Below are 24,395 nucleotides of genomic sequence, written 5' to 3'. Positions count from 1 at the left end.
TGCAACTGGCATCTGAAGTGGAAGGCAGTCTTGGGGACTGAACCCCACCTGTGGGATGTGACCCTATCTCCAGATAGACAGTGTCAGAACTGAACTGAACTAGAGATCGCCTAGCTGGTGTCCAATGGAGAACTGCTTGCTTGACAGAGGAGAGAAACACCCACACACTTGTTCACAGAAGTCAGTCTTCTGTGATGGTTGTTGCTGTTACTCAGAAACACACAGTTAATGTGTTTTCTTCCACCAACTCAGAGCATTTTAAAAAGAATGATCACTGTAACAGACTGAAAATAAATGTTAAAATCCTTGCTTTCACAATGATACTAACAACAAATAAGGAAGTCGCATTGGTTACATTGAAGGCTACTCGGGTACCATCTTCAAAAAATTTTTTAAAAAGTCAAAATCTGTCCTGATTCTCTTATAAAAAGGGTACTTCCGTGTGACCAAACAACTGATGGACAAAGTTCTTCTTAATAGAAGAATTGTAACTAATATATGCAAGAAAATATCATTTTTGTAATACCCAATAAAATTATGCAATCATTAGCTAATAAAAACTAATAGGTGAAAGGACGATGGAATACTCTATAACAGATGCACCAAGCTGACAACACCTCAACCTACTGGTAAATGTTAACATCACAGAAATAACCAGACATTCTGTTCCTCTTGGTGTGGATACAACAGGAATTACAAAGTCAGTACATCTATGAAATATTCTTGCTAAAAGCTAAAAATTAAACACGAATCTGATCAGCTTCGTCTAACTACAGGTACTAGTTTACAGGAAATACAGAGAATATGAGGAGTAGATGAAATGACAATATGAAGGAATAATCAGCAAAATCCAGAAAGCAGAAATTGTACAGATGAACCACTTTCTCTAAAAGAGAAAAGGCAAGATAATGGAAGGGATAAAGAGACTTAAAAGACATTAACCAAATCAACATGCTGACTTTCCCTGGTTCCTGATATAAAAGAAGAAAAAGGTACTTTGAATACTGTTGGAGATTAGATGATATTAAGAAATTATTTTAAATTTTATTAGTATAATAATGATGTCAATGTCACCTTTAAGAAAGAGATTATATCTGTGAGATACATGAAATAATCTGAGATTTGCTTTAATATCCTCCAAGAGAAATAAAAAGTATATTATTTATACCATTCCTTCTATTTTTATATATTTTGAAGCTTTTATAAAGAAATTTTAAAAAATGAAATAAGGGAACTCTAAAGTTCAAAAATTACTGCCACTGCTATCAATTGATCATCCTTAAACCTGAATGCATTTTTAAACAAGAAACTAAAGTTCCATGTAAAGCGGATCCCCTCCAAAGAGTCAAATACATACAGCATAAGGCAGAAAAAGATAAAAATAGAAATTAGTAAATTACGAAACAAAAAGAAATAAGTACAAAAGCTGGTTCTTTGAAAAAACTAGTAAAATAAGTTCTCTGGCAAGACAAATCAAGAAACAGGAGAAAACAAAAAAGAGAGAATTCAAAAGTGTTACACAATTCTGAAAAATTTGAAGTTCTCAATAAAACAGGTAATTTTCTAGGGAAGTACTGAGTAACTGAATAAACCAACAACTTTGGAAAAACTGAACTACTTGTCAAAGTATCCCTGTTTCCTCACCCCCTTGTGCTGTATAGGGAAAATGATGGGAAGTACATACAATGGTGATTGGCTTTGGTGGTGGGTTAAGATTAGCAATGATTTTCTTTTCCTCTTTGCCTAAAGCATCAAGTTTTCTGCATCATGTCTTTTATAATTAGAGAAAACATAGGGAAGAAAGTGGAAAATTCTTCAAAGAAATGTTACAGTTCTCTGCTTTTCAGCTCAAATATTACCATTTTTTTTATTGGTAATGTAAATATAATGCTCTCCGAATTAACTACTAAATTTAATACAATTAAAATAAAACACAAAAAGTCTTCGTGGAACTTAGCCAACTGATATTAAAATATACACAGTAAAAAAAAAATGCCAAGACATTTTGAAGAACAAAGTTGTAAAACCACTCTACAAGTTTCCAAGACTTATTCTGATGCCATACTAATTAAGACACTGCGATCCTAGCACAGGAATAGACAAATAATGAAACAGAACAGATAGCCCAGAAACAGTTACATGGATATATGAAAACCTGAAGAGGTGACACTGCAGATCCCTGGAGAAAAGGTGAACTGCTCAATTAAGTGGGTACTAAATGTGTTATCCATGTGGGAAAATTAATTAAACCTGGACCACGTATTACCCAAAACATTAAATTCCAGATAGAATGAGGCCCTAAATGTGAAAAATCAGAATTTTTAAACTTTCAAAATAAATCCTTAAGACTATATTTAACACCTTGCATTAAAGAAAGATTCTTAAAAGAAAAACATAAATGTGATGTTAAGATTTGCAGCTTCTGTTCAGCAATGTAAAAAACAAGCCACAGAGAAAAAGAAGTTATCTGTAGCACACATAACTAAAAACAATTAGTATACACAATACATAAAAACTCCTAGGAATCAACAAGAAAACTACATAAAAAAGACAAACAGGCATTTGACAGAGAAAAAACATTAACAGCCAATCAACTAATAAATCATCAACAGAAAATTCAAATTGAAACCACAAGATACCACTTAGAAAAGCAACATACCACTACTCACTTGATTTGAAAATAGACACACCCTACAATTCAATTGATTTGAAAATATAGACACACCCTATAATCCAGCAGTTCCTCTTCTAAATAAACTCTAATATTAACAGATGTTGGAATATGCACAATAATGTTATAGCAGCAGCTTGTAATGGAAAACAATTAGAAACCTCAGTTTTTGTCAACAGGGTAATGACATAGTCATATAATATACTATACGGCAATGAAAATTACTTAGAGCTATGCATAGGGATTAAAAAAACAAAAACAGCACTGAACACAATGAGCAAGTCACAGAATACACACAGCATAACAGCATCTCTACACAGTTTAAACATGCAAAATAAAACCTTACATTACTTAAGACAACACATAAACACATGTAGTAAAAGAGAAACTGACAGGAATGCTGAACACCAAATTTGGGATAGTGGCTTCCTGAGGTGGAACTGAGGGTGAAGTATATGCAGGGTGTTATGAACTAAATGCTTATGTCCCTTAAAATAAAATTTAAATAAATAAATAAATGCTTATGTCCCCCCAAAAAACAGAGATTAAAGCCCTAACCCCCAATGTGATGGTATTTAGAGACGGGGCCCTTGGGAGGTGATTAGGGTTATGTGAGGTCATGAGGGTGGGGCCCTCATGATAGAATACTCTTATAGGAAGAGACAGCAGATAGCTTGTGTCCCCCCAACCCATGCTCACAAAGAGGTCATGTGAAAAAGGCGAAAGATTTATGCGATCTGAAGAGAAACCAGAGTATACAAAGAGGTCATGTGAGATCTGTTTCACAACAATGTAACTTTACATTATTATGTATTAATATACTTCAAACTGAAATGTACACTTAAAAATGGTTAAGATGGTAAATTTTATGTTTTTACCACAATTAAAAAAGATTTATAACAAGTAATAACATACTAAGATTAAAAAAAAAACCGTTCTATGTTTAACCAATTTAGCAATAACTTCTTTATTATTACAAAATAGATATTACAAAATGTAGATATAGAAAATAATTGTAAAAAAGTAACCTCATCAACCTGAAGAAAACTGATCCATTTGTGTATACTGTCCTCCAGCTTTTGGGGACATATATAAATTGTGTATATATTTAATCCATTTTTCACATGTATTAAAAACATTTAGGAAACATCATTTGGAATGTTTATTAGTTCCCTGTGTGAACATAACATAACCATTTTCTTATCACCATACATTTGTTATTTCTACTACTTATAATGCTGCAATCAACATCTTTATTTACAAGTGCACTTAACTCATAAGGAAAAAATGATCAGATAAGATATAAAATATTCGTACAAGATTATGAAACAAAGCATTCTTTTTTTAAAGCACATCAAGGCCCACTGATAAAAAACAATCTCAAACTGAGTATTTCAACACATAAGCATATTAAGAAAATCTAATAATAAACCAGAATATTTGCAAACCATGAAAACTTACTAAGCTATACAAAGATTCAAAGTGAGGTTTATTATGCTATTAAGTTATAAGACATTATATATTAAGATAATTTATGTGTTTCAGTCTAGATTGGGGGGGGGGGTCGGGGGGGAGGCCAGTATGGGGATCTGAACCTTTGATCTTGGTGTTACACCACCAGTCTAACCAACTGAGCTAACTGGCCAGCTTCTTCAGTCCAGATTTTTTAAAGTGGTATTTTGGTATATAAACTCTTGCTTGGTTTTTGTTTGAGTGAATTTATAAGGTATTTTTTAAAAATACTTGCATTGTTTACACTGGGTTTGACCCCCTGCTTTACTTCTTAACATGATTACAGATGAGTCATTTATTCTCTGAACCTCCCTCTCCTAATTTGTAGTAAGGGAATAATAATTCCTAACTCATATGAATGTTGTGAAGATTAAATAAGACAATAATGTATGTAGAAGCAATTTATAATCTTTTCTCTCTCATGCAAAATGCAAATATACGGGGGGAGCCCCCCCCCAGGAAAACATAAATACTGATACCTAAGAGAAAGCAGGTCAAATTTTCAAAGGTTCCTCATTGCAAATCCTTTGCATTCAAAGCTTTCTTTCCACATTACTGTCCAAACTACTTTTTAAATTTTATCTTCTATTCTAACTCAACCTATATTTCAGACAAACTACTTACTTCCTCAACTTGTCCCAGTTTTCCTCACTGGTTTTTGTTATTGTAGTTTTCTCTACCTGAAATGAACAAGAACAAGTCCACTCTTCGCCCCCAACCCAAAAATTCTATTAAAGGATCAAAGAAATCCTTTATAGAGCCTTTGACACCACTAAAATATGAACTCACTTTGTGTCCTATTCTTTCCTTTCCTTTATCTGCCTTTTTTTGGATTACACATCTCCAATTTCAGTCACTCCTCGTCCCAGTTATACACTCTATACCTGTTTTTATTGTATTCACCCTTACAATTTTAAAATGCAAACTTCTCTAATTCACTTTGGACTTTTAAAATCTCCAACCTCCAGAGTGGAACTGTACAAAAGAAATATAATGTGAGCCACACACGTAATCTTATAAATTTCTATTAGCCATGTTTTGAAGAGTAAAAATAAAAAGATAACACAAATACTAATATTTTATTTAACCCCCAATACCAAAGTATTATCATTTCAACATGTAATCATTATTTACAAAATGAAATATTTTGCATTCTTTTCTTTCATACTAAGCCTTAGAAACCTGTGGGTATTTTTCAATTTAAGACCATTTTAGACTAGACACATGCCAAGTGCTCAATAACTACATATGACTAGTAGCTACTGTAATGGACAACATAGCTCTAGTCAATATTAGGATCATGTGAATTTTTAAATTCCAGTTACTCTACTATACACTTGCATGTTGTTATGATTTAATATTTTTAGTTCTATTTTTTAAGTCCTGTATCAAGCAATTAACTGCTACTACATTCTTATACAGTCAGTAATTAGATTTACCCACAGGATTACCAATTCTTAATCTGCCTTACTTCTACCTCAGACCTCCTTTCCGGTGTCATTGAACTTCCTGAAGTACTTCTAGAAATTCCTTTAGTGGGTCCACTGATAAATTTCCTCAATTGTCTTTTTGGGGGGAGAACTGTACTTCTGAAAAGTCTTCATTTTGTTGTTCTCCATATGTGATAACTTAACTGACTATAAAATAACAGACAGTTATTTTCACTCGACATCACCAGTTCAGATTCCATACCAGACAGCAGCAAAAAATAAAATAAAGAAATAGAGATCTCTGGGTCTTTGGTGCTCTGCTCTTTCACTATATGTCTAGGTTTTCTTGTGCCTCCTAAATCTAAGAATTCATATACAGCTCATCAATTCTGGAAAATTATCAGCCTTTAGCATTTCAAATTTGCCTCTCCGCAATCTTTAATTTCTCTCTCTGGAACTCTAATTAAATATTTGTTAAAACTTTGCTTCCTTTCCTCCGTATCTTTTAATCCCTTTGCTATTTTTATCTCTGTTGCTCTGTGCTAAATTCTGAGTAATTTTTATTTTTTAGTTCACTAATTCTCTCTTTAGTGCTGTCTGGCAGTTATTATTAAACTGTACTCCAGGATCTCTTAGAAATTAATTTTCCACATTCTATTTCCATTAAAGTGCTCCTTTCAAATTCAGATTTACAGATTAAAGAACTACAGTAACAAGCATTATCATCATCCTGAGTACTTACGTGTCATACAGTGTGCCAAGTCTTTCACATATTATCTCATCTAATCTTCAAAATAGCTTTGGAGATAGGATTATGCCCATTTAAAAACAGCTCAGAGATTAATTTGTTCAGTGTTACAGAGTTGTCAAACCTAGTATGTTAATTCTAAATCACATATTCTTAACAAAATCTTCACCAAAAACATTCTTGCCCATCAATAGTTCCAATTTACATTAAACCTTAATATTGTATTTCTATTGTATGAATTTTAAGGTAACTTTTAGATACATTTCTTTGTAGGTAGCCTTTGAACATACTGATCAACAGGTGTTCCCTGAGCACAGATTATGCTTAACACAAACAAAATGAAAGAAAAACATAAGAAATATTCTTGGGAATAAAAGCACATCATCACTTATTAAAATAGTATTACCAAAAACAGAGAATCTCCTTAAGTCTCTAGATCTAAGTACCAACTTACCAGAAATATGGAGAAGATATTAAATTACAGCATCACAACATGTGTAAATGCAGAATATGAGCAACTCTATAAAACCAACAGCCTGTTTTCTTCCACAAATAAAATGCAATTAAAAAAAAAGGATGAAGAACTTGTAGATTAAAATATGAAAGAGGCAATATCACCCTACCAAATGTGTTGGTCTTATTTCATCCTGATACCCTCCTCCACTAAAAAATCCTATAAATACACCATGACTTTTATGAGACAATTAGAAATTTTAACACAGATTTAACATTTGATAATATTAAGTAATTGTTCACTTTTTTTTAGTGTTCTAACATTATTGTGGTTATATTTTAAAAGAGAGAGTCCTTATCCTTTAAAGATATATACTGAAACATTTACAGATGAAACAATATGGATATCTGGTATTTGTCTCAAAATAACAAGAGGACAAAAGTAGAGTATGGATATCAATAGTTTTTAGTTATGGGGTGTTGATAATTGTTGGGACTTAGTGATAAATATATAACAGTTCATGATATTATTGTGTCTAAAATTCACCACAATAGTTATAAAAAGAATTGTTGCTCATAAAACATCTCTTGTGATAATTTTTTGTGATAGTTTATTACTTTTAAAGTAAAAATATTACATAACCATCTTATCCCTCAATGCAATATGACTAAGATTCTTAAAGTTTAGCAACACAAACAGACCAAGTAAGAGACTAAAATAATAAACAATTATAGAGATTCATTAATTCTAATTCACAGCACTCCATCTAATACCAAAGCTCAGTCTCCATATTCTAAAAGCAGAATAAGGAGCTGCTTTTATGTACGGAAACGTACAGGTATATAGAATAGTGCCCACTAGATGAAGTATAAATGTCATAACCTGCAATTCAGGCCTTGTATAACCTATCTACCACCCTATCTTTTCTCTCATAGCCATTTATAAACCCTCAGCCATAAAAGCGAAATTATTCAACTCACTACTCAATGGCTGTGAATTTCCCCAGCCTATCGACACAACTTTGGTCATGTCATTCTCTCAATGTATATTGTGCTCCACTCCCTCCTCCATCCCCCTCAACCTATCCACAAGGCATAGCACAGCCCACTAGGTTAGTGACACTTACTCTTATCCTACCAACCAAAATGAATCTCTCCTACTCCAGCCACTTAGAACTTAATTAAAACCTTGGATACTTATGTCTCCGAGATGATACCCTAAAAGACATAGTCTCTTTTGGATCTCCAGGGGGAAAAAAAAAAGGAATACTGTGCACTAAAATTGGTATTTATCTTTTTATACTAATGATGGCTCATAAAATTATGAGCTTGTGACACTTCAAGAATCATTAAATATAATTGAATATGCATTATTTAACACACACTATTAATGATGGAGGAACAATAAACAAAACAAACAAGGTCCCTGACCTCAAGAGGTACATATTTTATTCTCAAGTTCTTTTGATTTACCAACCTCTAACATAGTGCTCTCATTTAGTAGCATTATACGAGGGTACTTCAAAAAGTTCATAGAAAGATTTGTATTGTCTTTCAATTCTATCTTTCCATGAACTTTCTGAAGCACCCTCATAAATGTCTATAAATTGAAATTCTAGCAACAATACCCCAGCAAGTATTATGTACCATTAAAAAAAAAAAAAATTAAAAATAAAATAAAAATATAAAAATCCAAACAAAAAGTTTTGAATAACATACCTATTTTAAAGAACTAGTTATATTCTTTTTTTTTTTTTTTTTTTTTATTAAAAAGATGACCGGTAAGGGGATCTTAACCCTTGACTTGGTGTTGTCAGCACCAAGCTCAACCAGCGAGCAAACCGGCCATCCCTATACGGGATCTGAACCCGTGGCCTTGGTGTTATCAGCACCACACTCTCCCGAGTGAGCCACAGGCCGGCCCTAGTTACATTCTACTACTACAAAAAAGTTAGGTTTAGCATACTATTTAATTGCAATTATCCAAGCAAGCCAATGATGATGAATTCAGTAACCATATTACAATTTAAACTGTGAGTTCAGCAATTTGAAACCAGTGTTTTCAGAACACAAGCAAAACCTAACTTGGAAAAAGCTAACTTATTTTAACAAACAGATCTTTTATTAGTTGTCCAGTTATAATGTCTCGATTTAGTAAACTTACTAAAAAGTTAATTTACTTGATTTAGTTAACTTACTGAAAAGAGAACTTCTATAATACTTAAAACCACCATACTTAAAATCTGCATCTAAAAAGTTAACATTTTATCATATTGAGTACCACCTTGTATTGTTCCACAATCACTTCAGGCATTTCCATCTTCCCAAGTAATAGGCCTATTATTTTGCAAGGATTTCACACTGGCAAAATAGTTAACAGTACAGAAATGAAACCCCTCAAATTAATTACAAATTACAAAGAATGTAAAAGCCATTTTAAAGAAATGCAACAGATTTTATAATAAAACTCATAAATTACCTTTCTTGTCCTATAGTCTCACTGAACAAAGCAAAAAGAAGAGTCTAAAATCAAGGAGCTGAATACAACAAGAACAAAACAACTAGAGTCTGCATGGCAAAGTACCATAGAAGAGAGGTGCACACAGAGAGAACTCTGGAAATCTGCAGAGACTCTCCCGAATATTCACTGCCATGTAGGTAACTACATTACAAGTAATGTAGAAAATATTTATCATTTACATCTTTTCAAAAAATAACTGGCTATTCAAACAAAAAGAACGCAGTGTAGAATTTATAACACACCAGTACATGGAAATAAAATGTATAACAACAATATCACAAGGGAGGTACCAAGAAGGGAGAAATAAAATATACTATTATGATAACACATAGTCTATGGGAAGTGGTATAAATACCCCTTGAGGGAAGACTGTGATAAGTTACATACAGATGAGTATTATAAATCCTAAAGCAGCCAATAATAACCAAGACTTATATAGCTAGAGTTATAAGCTAATCAGCTGACAAGAGATAAAATTTTTAAAAATCCAAAAGCAGAAAATGAGGAAAAAGGGAACAAAAAACACAAAGGACAAACAGAAAACAACCGGCAAAGTAGTAGTTTTAAAACTAAACAAACTAGTAATAACATCAAACGTAAATGGTCTCACCAACCAAAAGAAGTTATAAGATAAAAATCAAGTCCTGACTTTATGCTGCCTATAAGAAACACACTTTAAATCTAAATACACAAACAGGTTAAGAGGAAAAGAATGGAAAAAAAGATATACCATGTAAACTCTATTCAAAATAATGCTGAAGTGACAATATCAGAAAAAGTAGATTTTAAAACAAAGAATCTCACCAGGAATAAATGTGGTCACTGCATAATAATAAAAGGGGTCAATGCATCAAGAGGACACAGTAACCCTAAACATTTATGTACTAATAATAAAACTTCAAAATACATAAAGCAAAAACTGACATAACTGCAAGGAGAAACAGATAAATCCATTAGTACAGATGAAGATCTTAATATTCTCTCAGTAACTGATAGAACAATGAAACAGAGTAAGGCTAGGCCTGTGAACCAAACTGACTCCATTTTCCCTTCAGAGGACACTGTTATTTTTCCACTCCTCAGTCATGAGACCCCCCAGGGCAAATGATTACCCCATGGGCTGCCCTGACAAAACAGGCTGAGATAAGAGAAGAAACAGATATTTACTGAGTTGCAACCCCTCCTCCCCAAGGCTTGTTTACTATAATTGTAAAAGTTACAGATTAACCTTCAGATCCCTTTAGGAATTCCCACCTGTGCACAAAGCATCAAGGTGACTGCTACAATGACCCTCCTGGGGTGACAATGATGAACACCACTGCCTACTGAGCATGCACCCGTGATAAAACCAGGAAGAACAGAATGGACCACCTCCAATGATGCTGGCCTATACATACCCCTTAACTCCTTTCCCTATAAAAGACCCTGAACAGCTCCCCTCGGGACTAGCTTTACTGTCTGTCTCTACCACCCTTATGCATAAGTCTATCTCCTCTTTTAATAAAGTGTTGCTGGCTTTACTGTTGGATACATTGTTTATTTCTATGACTTTGGAATCCGAGAGCCTAATTTAATCACTGGCAAAAACTGGAAAACTTTGGACACCAGAGAAGACACTAGCTGCAAGAGGCAAGAGGCCACTGGGACTATTTAGCTCCCATGTCTCTGCTGCTGGTAGATCTCTCCTGGAGTCCCTGGCCAAAATTTTGACAAGGCAATGCTTTATTCTCTTTACCTTTCTCTGATTTTCTGAGCCCTCTTCTGCTGCATGGTTGGATTGTATCCACTACTATGTAGGTACACACCCTGGAGGGCTCCCGGCTATGGCTATTTTCTGATTTTCCGAGCCCTCTTCTGTTCTGTTGCGCATCCTGAAGGGCTCCTGGCTATACTTTGTTTCTCTGATTTAAATATAGTCGATACTTTTCTTCTTTATGCTGAAAACAGTGGGGAGAACTGCTTTTTATCAATTACTGTCAGTGGAATAGGTTGGCCCCACTTACAGGGACTAGGATAAACTGGACCCCACTGCTCCTCTTTTCTCTTTGTTTGCTTGCTTGGTTAGACATTTAGTTGAGTACCCGTAATCTAAATAAACTTTCCAATCCTTGCACCAACTTTTGGACTCTCAGGTCATTTGTTTAATACAAGAGTGCAAGCTGAGCCTGGCCTGTGGGTAACAACAATACACACAGCATTGGTAAAGATAGAGAACACTTGAACAACACTATCAATAAACATGACCTAACTGACATTTATAGAACACACAACCCAACAACAGAACATACATCTTTATCAGATGTACTTAAAATAATTAAGAAGACATCCTATATTTTGACCATAAAACAAGTCTCAACATATTTACAAAGATTCAAGTCTTACAAAATATGTTCTGTGGCCAGAATGGAATTAAATTCAGATATACATAACAGAAAGATATAAGAGAAACTCCAAATATTTGGAAATTAAATACTTCCCAATATCCCATGCATCAAAGAAATTTTTTAAAATAGAATACTAGAAAGTAATTTTAACTAAATGAAAGTAAATATATATGTCAAAATTTGAGGGACGCCATGAAAGTAGTACATAAGAGGGAAAATAGATAGTACCAAATCCCTGTATTAGAAAAGGTATCAAATCAATAACATCAGCATCAAAGTTAACAGAGCAGAAAAAGAGCAAATTAAACACAAAGCAGTAAAAAATCTAAAAAGCAGAAATCAATTAAACAAAAACAAAAACAGAGAGAACTCAATGAAACCAAAAGCCCATCTTTTGGAGAAAATTAATAAAATCAATAAACTATCCAGACTTACAAGGAAAAAAAGATACAAATTATCAATATCAGGAATAAGAAGAACTGATATTACTACAGATTCTATAGATATCAAAAGTGTAAAAAGGTAATATCATGAACAACTCTACGTAAATAAACTCAGCAACTGAGGAAATGGACTAATTCTATGGGAGTCACAAAATATCAAAGCTCACCCAAGAATAAAAAAACCTGAATAGCCCTGTATCTACTACATAAATTTAATACAGTCAGCCTTCCATATCTGTGGGATCCACATCCATGGATTCAACCAACAGCAGACTGAAAATATTAGGAAAGAAAAATTGCGACTGGACTACACATGGAGACTTTTTTTGTCAGTATTCCCTAAAACAATACAGTAAAACAACTATTTACACAGCATTTACATTGTGTGAGGTATTATAAGTAATGTAGAGATGATTTAAAAGGCACAGGAGGATGTACACAGGCTATATGAATATACTATGCCATTTCATATCAGGATCTTGAGCATCTGAAAATTTTTTTATCTGCAGTAGGTCCTGAAACCAATCCCACACAGATACTGAAGAATGACAGTATGTAGTTTAAAACCTCCCCACAAAGAAAACAAACATCAGGCCCATGGGGCTTCACTGGTGAACTGTACCAAACAGTTAAGGAAGAAATAATATCAATTTAGTGTTCACGCTAGTATCAGGAAAAATCAAATAATATCAGGAAAAAAAGGTAAAGATGCCCACTCTCAACACTTTTATATAACATTGTACCAGACACCATAGGCAAGAAAAAGAAAATAAAATGGCTCCCAGATAGGAAAGGAAGAAAACTAAAGACAACTGGACATGAATAGTCTATGCAGAAAATCTGTTTCAATCTACAAAAAGGTGTCAGAGTCACTAAATTAGTTTAGCAAGGGTACAGAATACAAGAACAATGTGCAAAAATCATTTGTATTTCTATACACTCACTAGCACCAAACAACTGGAAATTGGATTTTTTAAAAATATCATTTACAACATCAAGATATTAAATATTTACGGATAAATCTGACAAAAGATGCCCCAAACCTGTACACTAAAAACTAAAAACACTGCTGAAACAAACTAAAGAAGACCTAAGTGAATCGAGAAACTGTGTTGATAAGTAGGTAGAGCCAACATTGTTAAGATGTCAGTTTTCCCCAAATTGCTCTACAAATTCAAATCAAATCCAGTAAAATTCCAGCAGGATTTTTGTAAAAACTGACTCATACGAAAACGAAAAGGACCCAGAAGAGCCGAAATAACTTTGAAAAAGAACAAAGTTGGAGGACCAAGTCTACCTGATTTCAAGACTCAAATATAAAGCTACAGTGATTAAGACAGAATGTTTTTGGCATCTAGCTATACAAAAATGGGTGAATAAAAAAAGAGAAGAGTACAAAAATAGAATCATAAATACACAGATAATTGATTTTTGACAAAACTACAAAGCCAATTCAATGGAGAAAGGATAGTCTTTTTAACAAATGGTGCTGAAAAAAGTGGATGTCCACAGACAAAATCAAACATTTTTGACCCATACTTTGCACCATATTCAAAATATTTACTCAAAATGAAATACAAGCTAAATGTTAAACCAAAATATAAAACTTCTATAAGAAAACAAAGGAGAAAATATTTGTTACTTGTGGTTAGGCAGATGGCTTACATATATGATACCAAAAACACAATCCGTAAAAGAAAAAAATGGTAAACTGGAGTTCATGAAAATTAGTAACTACTGCTCTTCAAAAGACACTGCTTAGAGAATGAAAAGACAACTGGCAGAAAGTACTTACAAACCATATATCTGATAAAGTACTTGTAACCAGAATGAAGATCTCTTAAAACTCAATAAAAAAGAAATAACCCAATTAAAAAAAAGTGGGCAAAATATTTAAACAGACTTATCAAAGACAATAAATATTTCACAAAAAACACATAAAAAGATGTTCAACATCACATATGTTAGAAAAATGTAAATTAAAACCATACAGAGATATCACTTCATACCCCCTGGAATGTCTACAATCAAGACAGATAGACAACAGGCATGGGAGAGGATCCGGAAGGACTGGAAATCTCAGACTGTTGATGGCAATGTAAAATGGTATAACCACTTTGAAAAACAGTCTGCAGTTTCTTAAAATTTAAACATGCCTACCATATATATGATCCATCCATTCCAATCATAGGCCCCAAGAGAAAAGAAAGCCCTATGTTCACACAAAGATGTGTACAGGAATGTTCATAGTAACTTTATTTATAATGTCAAAAGCTGTAAACAAAACAAATGTCCATCAAGAGTTGAAATGAATAAACAAATTGCTGTATAGCCATATAGTGTAATACTACTAAATAACAAAAAGGAATACACTATTGATACACAAAATGGGTCAATCTCAAAATAATTAGGCTGAGGGGAATAAGCTAGACCCCCGCCCCCAAAAGGGGACATATTGTATGATTCTATTTATTCAAAATTCTAAAAAATGCAAATTAATCTATAGTGACAGATCAGTAGTTGCTTGGAGTGAAAAAAGCAGAAGGGAGGGATTACAAAGGGGCAAGATGATATTTTGGGGAGTGATAGATGTTCATTATCCTGATTGTGGTAATCATTTCATAGGTGTATACATACGTCAAAACACTGTATACTTCAAATATGGGCAGTTTATGTCAAATAATATCTCAATAATGCAATTTTTTTTTTTAAAAGGCAAGATGTGGGACAGAACACATAGTTTGAATCCATTTGTGTAAATGAAAAAAGATGTTTGTATGTTTAATACACAAATTAATAATTTCAGGGGAAAAATGCACAAAAAAATTTTCAACACAATTACATACACCTAAGAAATAGAACTGTACCTACCACTTTGAATTTTTTTTAAACCTGCACATGTACTTCTTTAAAAAATTTTTTAAATTTTTAAAGAAAGCTCAATTAGTTGTACACAGGTCTGACACCAAAGCAAAAATTGTTACCCGTTATCTCAGAAAATTATGTAAAACAATAAATTTTTTCAATAGCAGATATTTTTACATCATTTTCTAATGTTTTCTCCTCATATTACTAATACAGAAAATTGGTGTAACCAATACACCATATCTAGACATCCTATCCCAACTCTCTCCACTTTTCTTCTGTCTACTCATTCTAGGTCTTGTCTATAAACTCATTCTCCTCATCCACTAATAATGGTCAACTCAGACTGGTATCATTTATTCTTTACAAAAGAATCTCGTAGAGCTTTTTTTTTTACAAAATTCATAGAGGAAATCTGTTTGGACTGTAAATACAACATCTACATTTTGTACTCAAGCTATTCCCAACTTCAAACCCTGTAACTATCTCAACTTGGAAAATATCGACAAATAAAACTAAATATGCCTTCCCCCAGAAAGAACATCTACATATATGAACTCAAGCCTAAATATTACAGTGTGGAAATTATCTAGTTCAGTATAGAGCAGAGGACAAAAAATAAGCAAGAAAACACAGTAACATCTCCAAAGTTTTCTAAAGATACCACACCATTATGAATACAATTTTAAGAATTCCAAATAATATTCTGAACAGTCAACATCAATGCACTAAGCATACAGCTTCTCAAGACTATTTACGTTGGGGGCGGGGAGGGGGCTGATGGGAAGGAGGATCTCATTGTTGCTTGGGAAATTAAAAAGCTAAAAAACAAGGATCATGCCCTAAGAGGGCAGACAGACTTGCAAACAAAAAGTTGTAATACATCATGATGTTAAAATGTGCAAGTATTCAAATAAAGCATAAGAACTAAGGTTTAAAGAATAAGTAGTTTTCCTAGCCAAAATGTGAGCGAGGAACGATTCCAAATGATCTCTACTATAAAGCCAATCTTCCTTTAATAGAAAAGACAAACCAGCTCTTAACTTCTGATTCAAATTTGAAGCTAGTTGCCTAAACAACTTTCGGTTCTTTTTAATGGTCAGGACAACTAATATCTAATGTGCCTTATTACTAAGAAAAATATTTTCATTTTCATAAGAAAAAAGAAGAGTAAAAAAAAATTAAAATAAAACTTTATGATTTAGGTCAAATCACTTATGGTCCATTTAAAACCATTGTTTCCCCTCAGAAAATTAGGGTATCATGTATTCACAAGAAGCTACGTGTGAAAAGCATTTTTAATTCCCTGAACACCATGCATACTTACCTTAAAATGTTAGTCTTACAGACTGCCAGTTCTAGAAAAACTTATGACTGTTGTTTATTTAGATTATAAACTATACGATCCAACTTACAAAGTAAATGAGACATGTTACACTTGGGTTTTATTAGCTACATTACAGTTTTCAAAAGCTAACTGAAATTTTCCATTAATTATGACAAAAGTAGATTCAAAAATCCCAGTTTTCATATTAGTTTCAAACAATCTTATCCTACCTTCACACCAACTGCAACCTCAGTGACAATTCTGTAAAGAAAAAATAAATAGTTTCAACCCCTTGTTATCTTTTAAATGATCACTGTTTGACTCCAAAACTTTTTAGGGTAGTTCATCATTCATACATCTTCCAGACATTCACAACACAGAAAACAAATACACAGATGGTCAGTGACACTTCTTTATTCTATTATGCACCTGGTTTTCTAAAATTAGCTTTCAAAACGTGAAACAAAATTCAGTAAATTTATGGTATTTTTTAACAACACTTCTAATAGCAAAAAGAACAAAACCCGAAACACTATACTGACACTTCTACAATGCTAGTACACTCAGATTAATAACTTAACTCTTAATTAAACTCTTTAGTATTCTTGACAGAATGTAGAAATCTAGAAATCGGGAAACATGAATTTCACTGCAAATTTTGCCATGAATTTCCGGGCTGATCTGGAGATATACTGACTTCTCCCGATTTACGTTTCACCTGGAATATAAACTCTAGACAATCTCTAGGATGATTTAAGTTCTGAGTCTGTTAACTTTTCTCTGATCTTCATTTACTATCTTTAGAAAACACCAGACTCTAGATGCTTAACCAAAATAAACTCTTATTTTACTTCTGACTCTTCAAATAGTCATTGATTCTAATACACGTTAATGACACCGTTTTTATACCCCCAAACGGGCCAAATACTGCCCTATATCCGCCCTAAAGTGAGCCCCTTTTCTAACAATGAGGTAAATTATTGACTCTCTTCAGATGTGGAGCGTTAGTAGCAGGCACACACTGGTCCAAACCATTTCCCAGAGCCCTTGCCTCACCTCACTCAGCATTCTATCCTCACTCTTAGGCTCTCAAAGATGCCGCACGGTTCTGGCTTTTTTGTGGTGGTTTTTGTTTTTCCAGAAACTGGCTAAAGTAGCTAAAAAGATGGCCCTGTATTGACTATCTGCTCTTGTTTCTGCCATGGCTGTTGGCCTCTACCCATGTAACCGAAGTCAACCTCAAACACTTCGTTTTTTAGATGATTTAATTTTTCTCCTCTTTGCCAAGCCTTGAATGTTCTGAGGCCTCACAAAAAGGCATTTTTTCCCTGCCTCCCGCCCCCACGACCAGACTCAAATGAAAACAAAGGAGTGTGACATCTGCCCTCCCCCCTCCTCCCGCGGCCGCGCGCCCTCCCCCCTCGCCAACGGCTCCCGCTCGGCTTCCCCCGAGCTCCCGCCACCCGCATCTCTCCCAGCCAGGGCGGGCCGGGCGAGGCCGGGCAGGTCGGGGATGGCTGCGGTGCTTGAGGTGCCTCTCTCCTCTCCTCCGAGGAAGCCCCGCACGGGCCTGTCTCTGCCACCCCGACTCGCTCCCGCGGGCACCGCTACCCCAGGGTTCGGGTCCCAGGGTACGGACCGAAATGGCTCCTAGAGGGGGGCAGGGACGGGAGAGACGTTCTCGGGCTCCCACCCCATCCCCCGCCACCAAGCCTGTGCCCGCTCCCCCTCCGGGGCCGTCCCCCCGGCGTCGCCCCAAAGCCTCCCCAGCCTCTGAGCCTGCTTTCTTTTCATTTTCTCGACCGGAGCCCGCCGGGAGAAGCAAAGGGAGGGGTGTGTGCAATGGGGCGGGGGTTGGGTAACGGCAGCCCGGCCCTGGGAGGGGCCGCCGGAGGGGTTCTCCCCGACCCCCGACCAGGCCGAACGGCGGCCCAACTACTCTCTCACACATATCTCCTCGCCGGCCCGACTACATACCCGTCCATTGCCGAAGCGGACAAAGCTTCGCTCACAAGAACCGAGCCACGCAGCCAACGAGCCACACAAGCGGCGAGAAAATGGCGGCCAGAGCTCAACGGAAATTGCCGAAGGTGCCGGAGCGCACGGGGCAGCGCGCGGCAGCAACGGCGGCGGAAAGAGCCGAGCGCGCCGGCGCCCAGCAGCGGGAGGAGAGCGGCGGGGCGAGGGATGAGGGGGAGTGGGCGCCGCCGTCGCCTCCTCCGCGCCGCTACGCGCCTGGCTCCCTCCGCCCGCCGCCCTCTGGGACGTGACCTGCTGCGGCTGCGGAGCCTGGCGTCCTGGGTTCCCCTCCCTGGGCGGTATGGCTGGGACACCTCCCTACCCTGCGCTCAGCGTGCCCCGGATCTCAACAGTGTGGCCCTGGACTGCAGGTCTGCCCCCAGGCAGCCTCCACTTTTCTCTCCAGCCCATGTCCGAGCTTGGCTGCCCTCCACCGATGCGGGCCAAGGAAAAAATATTTTACAACTTTTCTCCTATGCCATCTTTTATTTGCAGACCCTCTCCATCCCCTAAAACAAAAATCTTTACCCCACTGAACAAGACTACTGCTTAGTAAAAACAATACTTTCTGAAGCAGTAGAACTCATCAAACTGAAACAGAGCCTTTTTAATTGCAGACCTGTAGTACCACGCCAAGCAGAGGACGATGCGATTCTCTCTTAAGTTGATGATTAGTGTGCACCTGTAGAAACTACTCACAATGGCCTGAGTCGAAAGAGAGGCAGGTAGAGCGATGTATTTGGACTAAAAATGCTACCGATAGTTAGGCTCTAACATTTGGGGGCCTGAAAGGGAAAGTGGGGAGAACTGAGTCTTCATCACTGGTTAGAGAGGGTAGAAACATTAAAATGGGCTACGCAAATCGACTCCCTTTTCTTTATGTCCATGGTCTCCATTTTAATTTTAATAGCATAGTGGACATTTTCCTTTAGCATGTTTTTATCAAAGGCTCAACAAAGTTTGAAAAGGCGCCCGTTTTGGGAAAATTTGCCCAGTGGGTTACTGCTTTCCCAGCACCTTTCCCTTTCCTCCACCCTTCACCCCTAACCCCAACGCACATACAAAGGCACTTCTAATCCTGAGAAATGGCAAATGTTACCTATATCTCTCCAGTTGCTCTCAATGCCCACTCTGGGTTTCTCATATCTCCTTCAGGCAAACCTCTTACCCTTTACTAGCTGGAATTTCACCATAGTGAATGGTAGTTTCTGTATAATTTTTAAATAATATTACTCTTAAATTAAACATAACTTTAAAGAGCATCTTATCCAAATACTTTGTTATAGAACTCTTCAAAGCATCCAATGTTTAAAAATTCTTAACTTGCCTCAGGGATTGTCAATTTAAAAAAAGAAAAAAAATCAAATCTAATATTCTACAATGCTTTCCCTTGTCCTCAACCACTGGAACATAAAGTACCTACTATCAGTGACATTAATAGTCACTGTTCCATAATCGGGGGAACCCTGTCCTTAGGTGGCAGAAGAAATTACAGTGTTCACAAAAACACGTTTTTTAAAATTTTTTTCTCCTGCAAGACTACAAACGCACAACAGTCAATATGCTCGCTTATTTAAGCCAACACTTTCTAGAAAAGATTTAAGGTAGTTCACAAGTTGAATTTTAAATTCCTTTACTAAAAATGGGATTAAAAATATGGCCCTTATCCTACATGTTTGTGAGGTCTTAATGCCTTAAAATATGTAAAGTACCTCCCTAGCTCAGTGACTGGCTATAGTGAATAATAAAGGGTGCTATCATATCATTATTTTGTTATTACTATTATTAGTCATTTGAAAAGGAATGGGCCACAAATTTGGCTGTTGGATTTTAACAGCCAACAATATTCGTATAAATAAATCTATATAGAGATTTTCACAAAGGTTAAACATGTCACAAAGAAATTAGATTGGCTGATATCTAGAGGAATAAATCTGGGGAAATGTCACAGATAAGTTTCTGAAGCCCCATCCACATCTAAATTTGTATGATTTTTAGTTAACCATGAGGTAGATCATTAATCTCAACATTAGCAGGTGGCCAACCTTGGTAATATAGGACAAGATTTTATTAGTGTTTATGGATTCCTAACCAAATAAGGCAATAAAAAGTGAAGTGCCTGTACAGTATTATTTTCATACCCACATCTTTTTTCAGTATAATAGTTTGTTCTTTCCTGTCTGAATGGTAAATGTTTTGACCTTTTACAGAGATTTACACTTATGTGAACAATGATTAAATCTAAATTTCAGTGTCTCCTAAGCCAAAATGAAATCTAATATTTATGCAATAAAAATAGGAAATAGGATCTTGTTCATAATGTTCTGATTTTATTCTTAGCCCCAACTCTTGTCTACTTATAGTACTAAAGACGTCATTTAACTTTTTCATGCTGCAGTTTCTTCTTGTGAGCAGAGGGAATGATAGGATTAATTGGATAATGTTTTTAAAAAGGTAATATAAACTCAAAAATAGAGGAAAGCAAATTCAAAGGGTATAAAAGCATACACAAAATATCCAGAAAAGGCAAACAGAGGCAGCAAGTAGGTAAGGTTGCCTAGGGCTAGGAGTGGGAATGGGGAATAACTGTAAATGGACACAAAGTTTCTTTTTAGAATGATGGAAATGTTGTAAAAATAGATTGTGGTAAGGGCTGTAAAACTCTGTAAATATACTAAAATTCTTCGAATTAGACAATTACTACTGGTGAATTTCAGAGTATGTAAGTCATATATCAATAAAACTTACAAAAAGAAAAAGCACATACCTTCTACTCGTACTCCCCGGTTACTGAGTTCCATGTTCCAGAGGTGACTGTCTCACCAGTTTATTGCATATCCTTTCAGAGATGCTCTAACACATATGATTACATACCTAGTTTTTCTTTTTATTCAAAAGCAATAACTAATCACTACTATGCACACCATTCTATAACTTATTTTTTCACTTAGAAATATGTATCTTAGAGACCTTTCCTTATCAGTGCATTTAGAACGGCCTCATTCTTTATATACAGCTGCATAATATTCTTCTAAGTAAATCATGATGTATTTAACTAGAATATATTGATGAACATTTAGATTGCCTCCAGGGCTGGCTGGTTAGCTCAGTTGGTAAGAGTGTAATGTTACATCACCAAGGTCAAGGGTTTGGATCCCTGTAACAGCCAGCTGACAAAAAAAGAAGAAGATTGCCTCCAATCTTGCAATTTACAAACAATTCTGCAATGCATATCCTTGTTTCTAAATGATTTTCCATATGTGTGAATATATCTACTGGATAAATACTATAAATAAAATTACTGGGTAGAGTGCATTTTTTGTTGTTTTAAAAGAAGCTATCAAATTGTCCTCCATGCTGCTTAAGTCTTTGAGGAAAAATATTAGCCATTCCTATTGTAATAAAAAGGAGGGTAGGGGGTGTACTGATTTCTTTAATATACAAGGAGTTCTACAAATAAAAAAGTCAAAAGATAATAACCAAATAGAAAAATGGGTAAAACATGTGAATATATTACAGGAGAGTAAAAACAAATAGGCTCAGCCTCACTTAAAGGAAATTCAGGGTAAACTCTACTAAGCCACCCCCTCCAGGCATACATAGCACAAAGCTTCTGAGTACAGTACTGAGAAAAAGGATTTCTTTCTAAACTATCAGTAACACATGACAATACACCAGGAAAGCAGAGATCCAACATAGGAAAGGAGGAAATTGGATGTTGGTGAAAGAAGCCCTAAGCCCATAGTATAGAGTAGGCCCAAGGTTCCAATGGCATATGAGACCAGAGGGCTCCAGGAAAGATGTCTCAAAGAAAAACATGGAACTTATATGTAAAAAATGTCTGAATATATTGAACAGAGGTTTATAGTGCTGCTGGCACGCTTAGGAAAAGAATTAATCAAAAATACATGGTAATTTTAAAAAATTAACTGCAAGATAAATAGAAAGTTATAAGAACATATAATCATAGTATGATCTGTGGCTCAATTGTAAAAATAGTCACATCTTTATAATAATATAAGCACTGAATATTAATAAAATTAATATTGTGAAACAATTTTGTAGGATGGAAGAAAGTATGGATGCACACGTGTGTGTGTTGTGGAGTTGTAAACCCTCATCTTCCAGACTAAGAAGGCAATTGATAATGTCTGGGATTGATAGGTGAGAAAGTGGCAAGTGAGCATATTATCAGAAGCATGGAGGTAAGTAAATACTAGGAGAATCAGAAGAAAAACTGAAAGTGGTTGCTTCCGGGCTATGGTGCTTGGGAATGAGAAAGGGTGAGACAAGAGTGTTTTCGGGTTTTGTTTATTTCATGGTAAATCTTCCAGTACTATTTACTTTTTAAGCTATGTGCATGTGTTACTTTGATCAAAAAAAATTTTATATTAAAAAAGAGAAGGGATTAGATGGCAGTGAGCAAGGGACTGTTTTAGCACAAACATTGCCTCTTTTGTATTCAGCAATAGTGACTGCTTATCTACATGTTTACTGAAAAAAGCTCAGCATAGCCGGCTGTCCTTCCTATATTGTGCACATAATAAAGATTATTCTTGGAAAAGAACACAATAGTTTGAGTGGATCAGCAGTTTTTAGAATGATTATACATAAAGATTTAAACTAGGGGAGAGAATGGGAAAAATAAAAATACACAGAAAAATAAAAAATGAAAAAAATGCTAAATCAAAGGAAATGACATCATTTTACTTTATAATATTATAAACTATGATACAAAAATATTATACAATTCACATCATAATGTATGTGGCTATATGCAAATAGTCACATAAGTGAAAACTAAGGACAAGTGATTTGTAAATAAAAATACTGTAATTTTAAGTCAGCATACAGTTTTTAAGCTCATATCTGGAATGAATAACTCTTCCAAACTAAGTTTTTTTTTTGTTTTTTGTTTTTTGTTTTTTGTTTTTGTCGTTTTTTCGTGACCGGCACTCAGCCAGTGAGTGCATTGGTCAGTCCTATATAGGATCCGAACCCGCAGCGGGAGCGTCGCCGCGCTGCCAGCGCAGCACTCTACCAAGTGCGCCACAGGCTCGGCCCAAACTAAGTTTTTGATGACTTCACAAAGAAAGCACATAACAAATGGAAGCCATCAGCCTTTTCAAAATCTTTTAATATCTCTAAAGTTTTCAGAGTAGTTTGAATCCTTAACAATGGCAATGAAGAACTAGGAAATGAGAGCTGAAAATAGTTTCGATTTGGTTGTCTCTTAATTGTTTTACAATAGATGTCTCTGTTGGAGCATTGTCACTTCAGTCTATAATCCCTTCACTACCTACACCAATTTTCAATTATAGAAATAAAGCATCCTTTTAAGAAAGGGAAAGGGAATATGATTTTGTTCTTATTTAGAATTCAGAATGAAGTATTTTTACCAAATTTGCAAATGACAGATAATTTATATTGGGAAGATAAAATCAGCATTAAAAATGATATTAAAAGGAATAGAATTGTAATATAAATGTAAAGTGCTTCATTTAGGTTAAAAAAATTCAGCTGCATAAATACTCTACATATAAGGAGATTCATGGCTTGATACAGTCCCTATAAAGAAATCATGAGGCATTGACCCAAGCAATTATAATCTTATGATTTGTTAATGAAATTATTCAATTAGGATTGTCATAGTACCATTGTGTTCTGTTGCTTTGCCTCACATAGGATGACAGAGATGCAAAAAGGATTACTCAAAGACCATTTCTTCCAAGCAGTGAGAGACCCCGAAGCCTCAAGAGAGAGACATTCCTTCCTTGAGAAGTTAACCACGAACTGGGGTTCCTCCCCACATTTATTCTCCAGACCAGGAATTTACAGAAAAAGAACATAGGTGGGGTTATGGCTAAGTATAGTTTAATGGTAGAGGCTGGTAACATCAGTGAAATAACAAAGTGACATTCCATACTGCAATTTGCAAGAGGTTAAGTCGATCCACCAACAAAAGCTTGATCTTAGCAAACACTGTTTTTCCGTGCAGCAATTTCCCCAGTATTTTACATAT

At 35.4% G+C, this 24,395-nt stretch overlaps 1 protein-coding gene across 4 annotated transcripts in view; it reads right to left on the bottom strand.

Moving 5' to 3' along the window:
- Positions 1-18,393, bottom strand: part of PTBP2 (polypyrimidine tract binding protein 2) — an 82,273-nt gene extending 63,880 nt beyond the window's left edge. For all 4 annotated transcript variants that reach the window (XM_063103987.1, XM_063103988.1, XM_063103989.1 and 1 more), the window contains exons 1-2: positions 18,332-18,393; positions 16,585-16,615 (exon numbers count right to left, since the gene is read on the bottom strand). In XM_063103987.1, coding sequence (XP_062960057.1) covers positions 16,585-16,615; positions 18,332-18,339 — 39 coding nt within the window. In that variant the 5' untranslated portion in view covers positions 18,340-18,393. The remainder of the gene's footprint in view (positions 1-16,584; positions 16,616-18,331) is intronic.
- Positions 18,394-24,395: the final 6,002 nt, after the last annotated feature.

The sequence above is a fragment of the Cynocephalus volans genome, chromosome 8 (assembly GCF_027409185.1).
Source record: "Cynocephalus volans isolate mCynVol1 chromosome 8, mCynVol1.pri, whole genome shotgun sequence".
Taxonomy (NCBI): domain Eukaryota; kingdom Metazoa; phylum Chordata; class Mammalia; order Dermoptera; family Cynocephalidae; genus Cynocephalus; species Cynocephalus volans.
The sequence above is the reverse complement of the archived record's forward strand: the minus strand, read 5'-3'. Positions and strand labels throughout refer to the sequence as shown.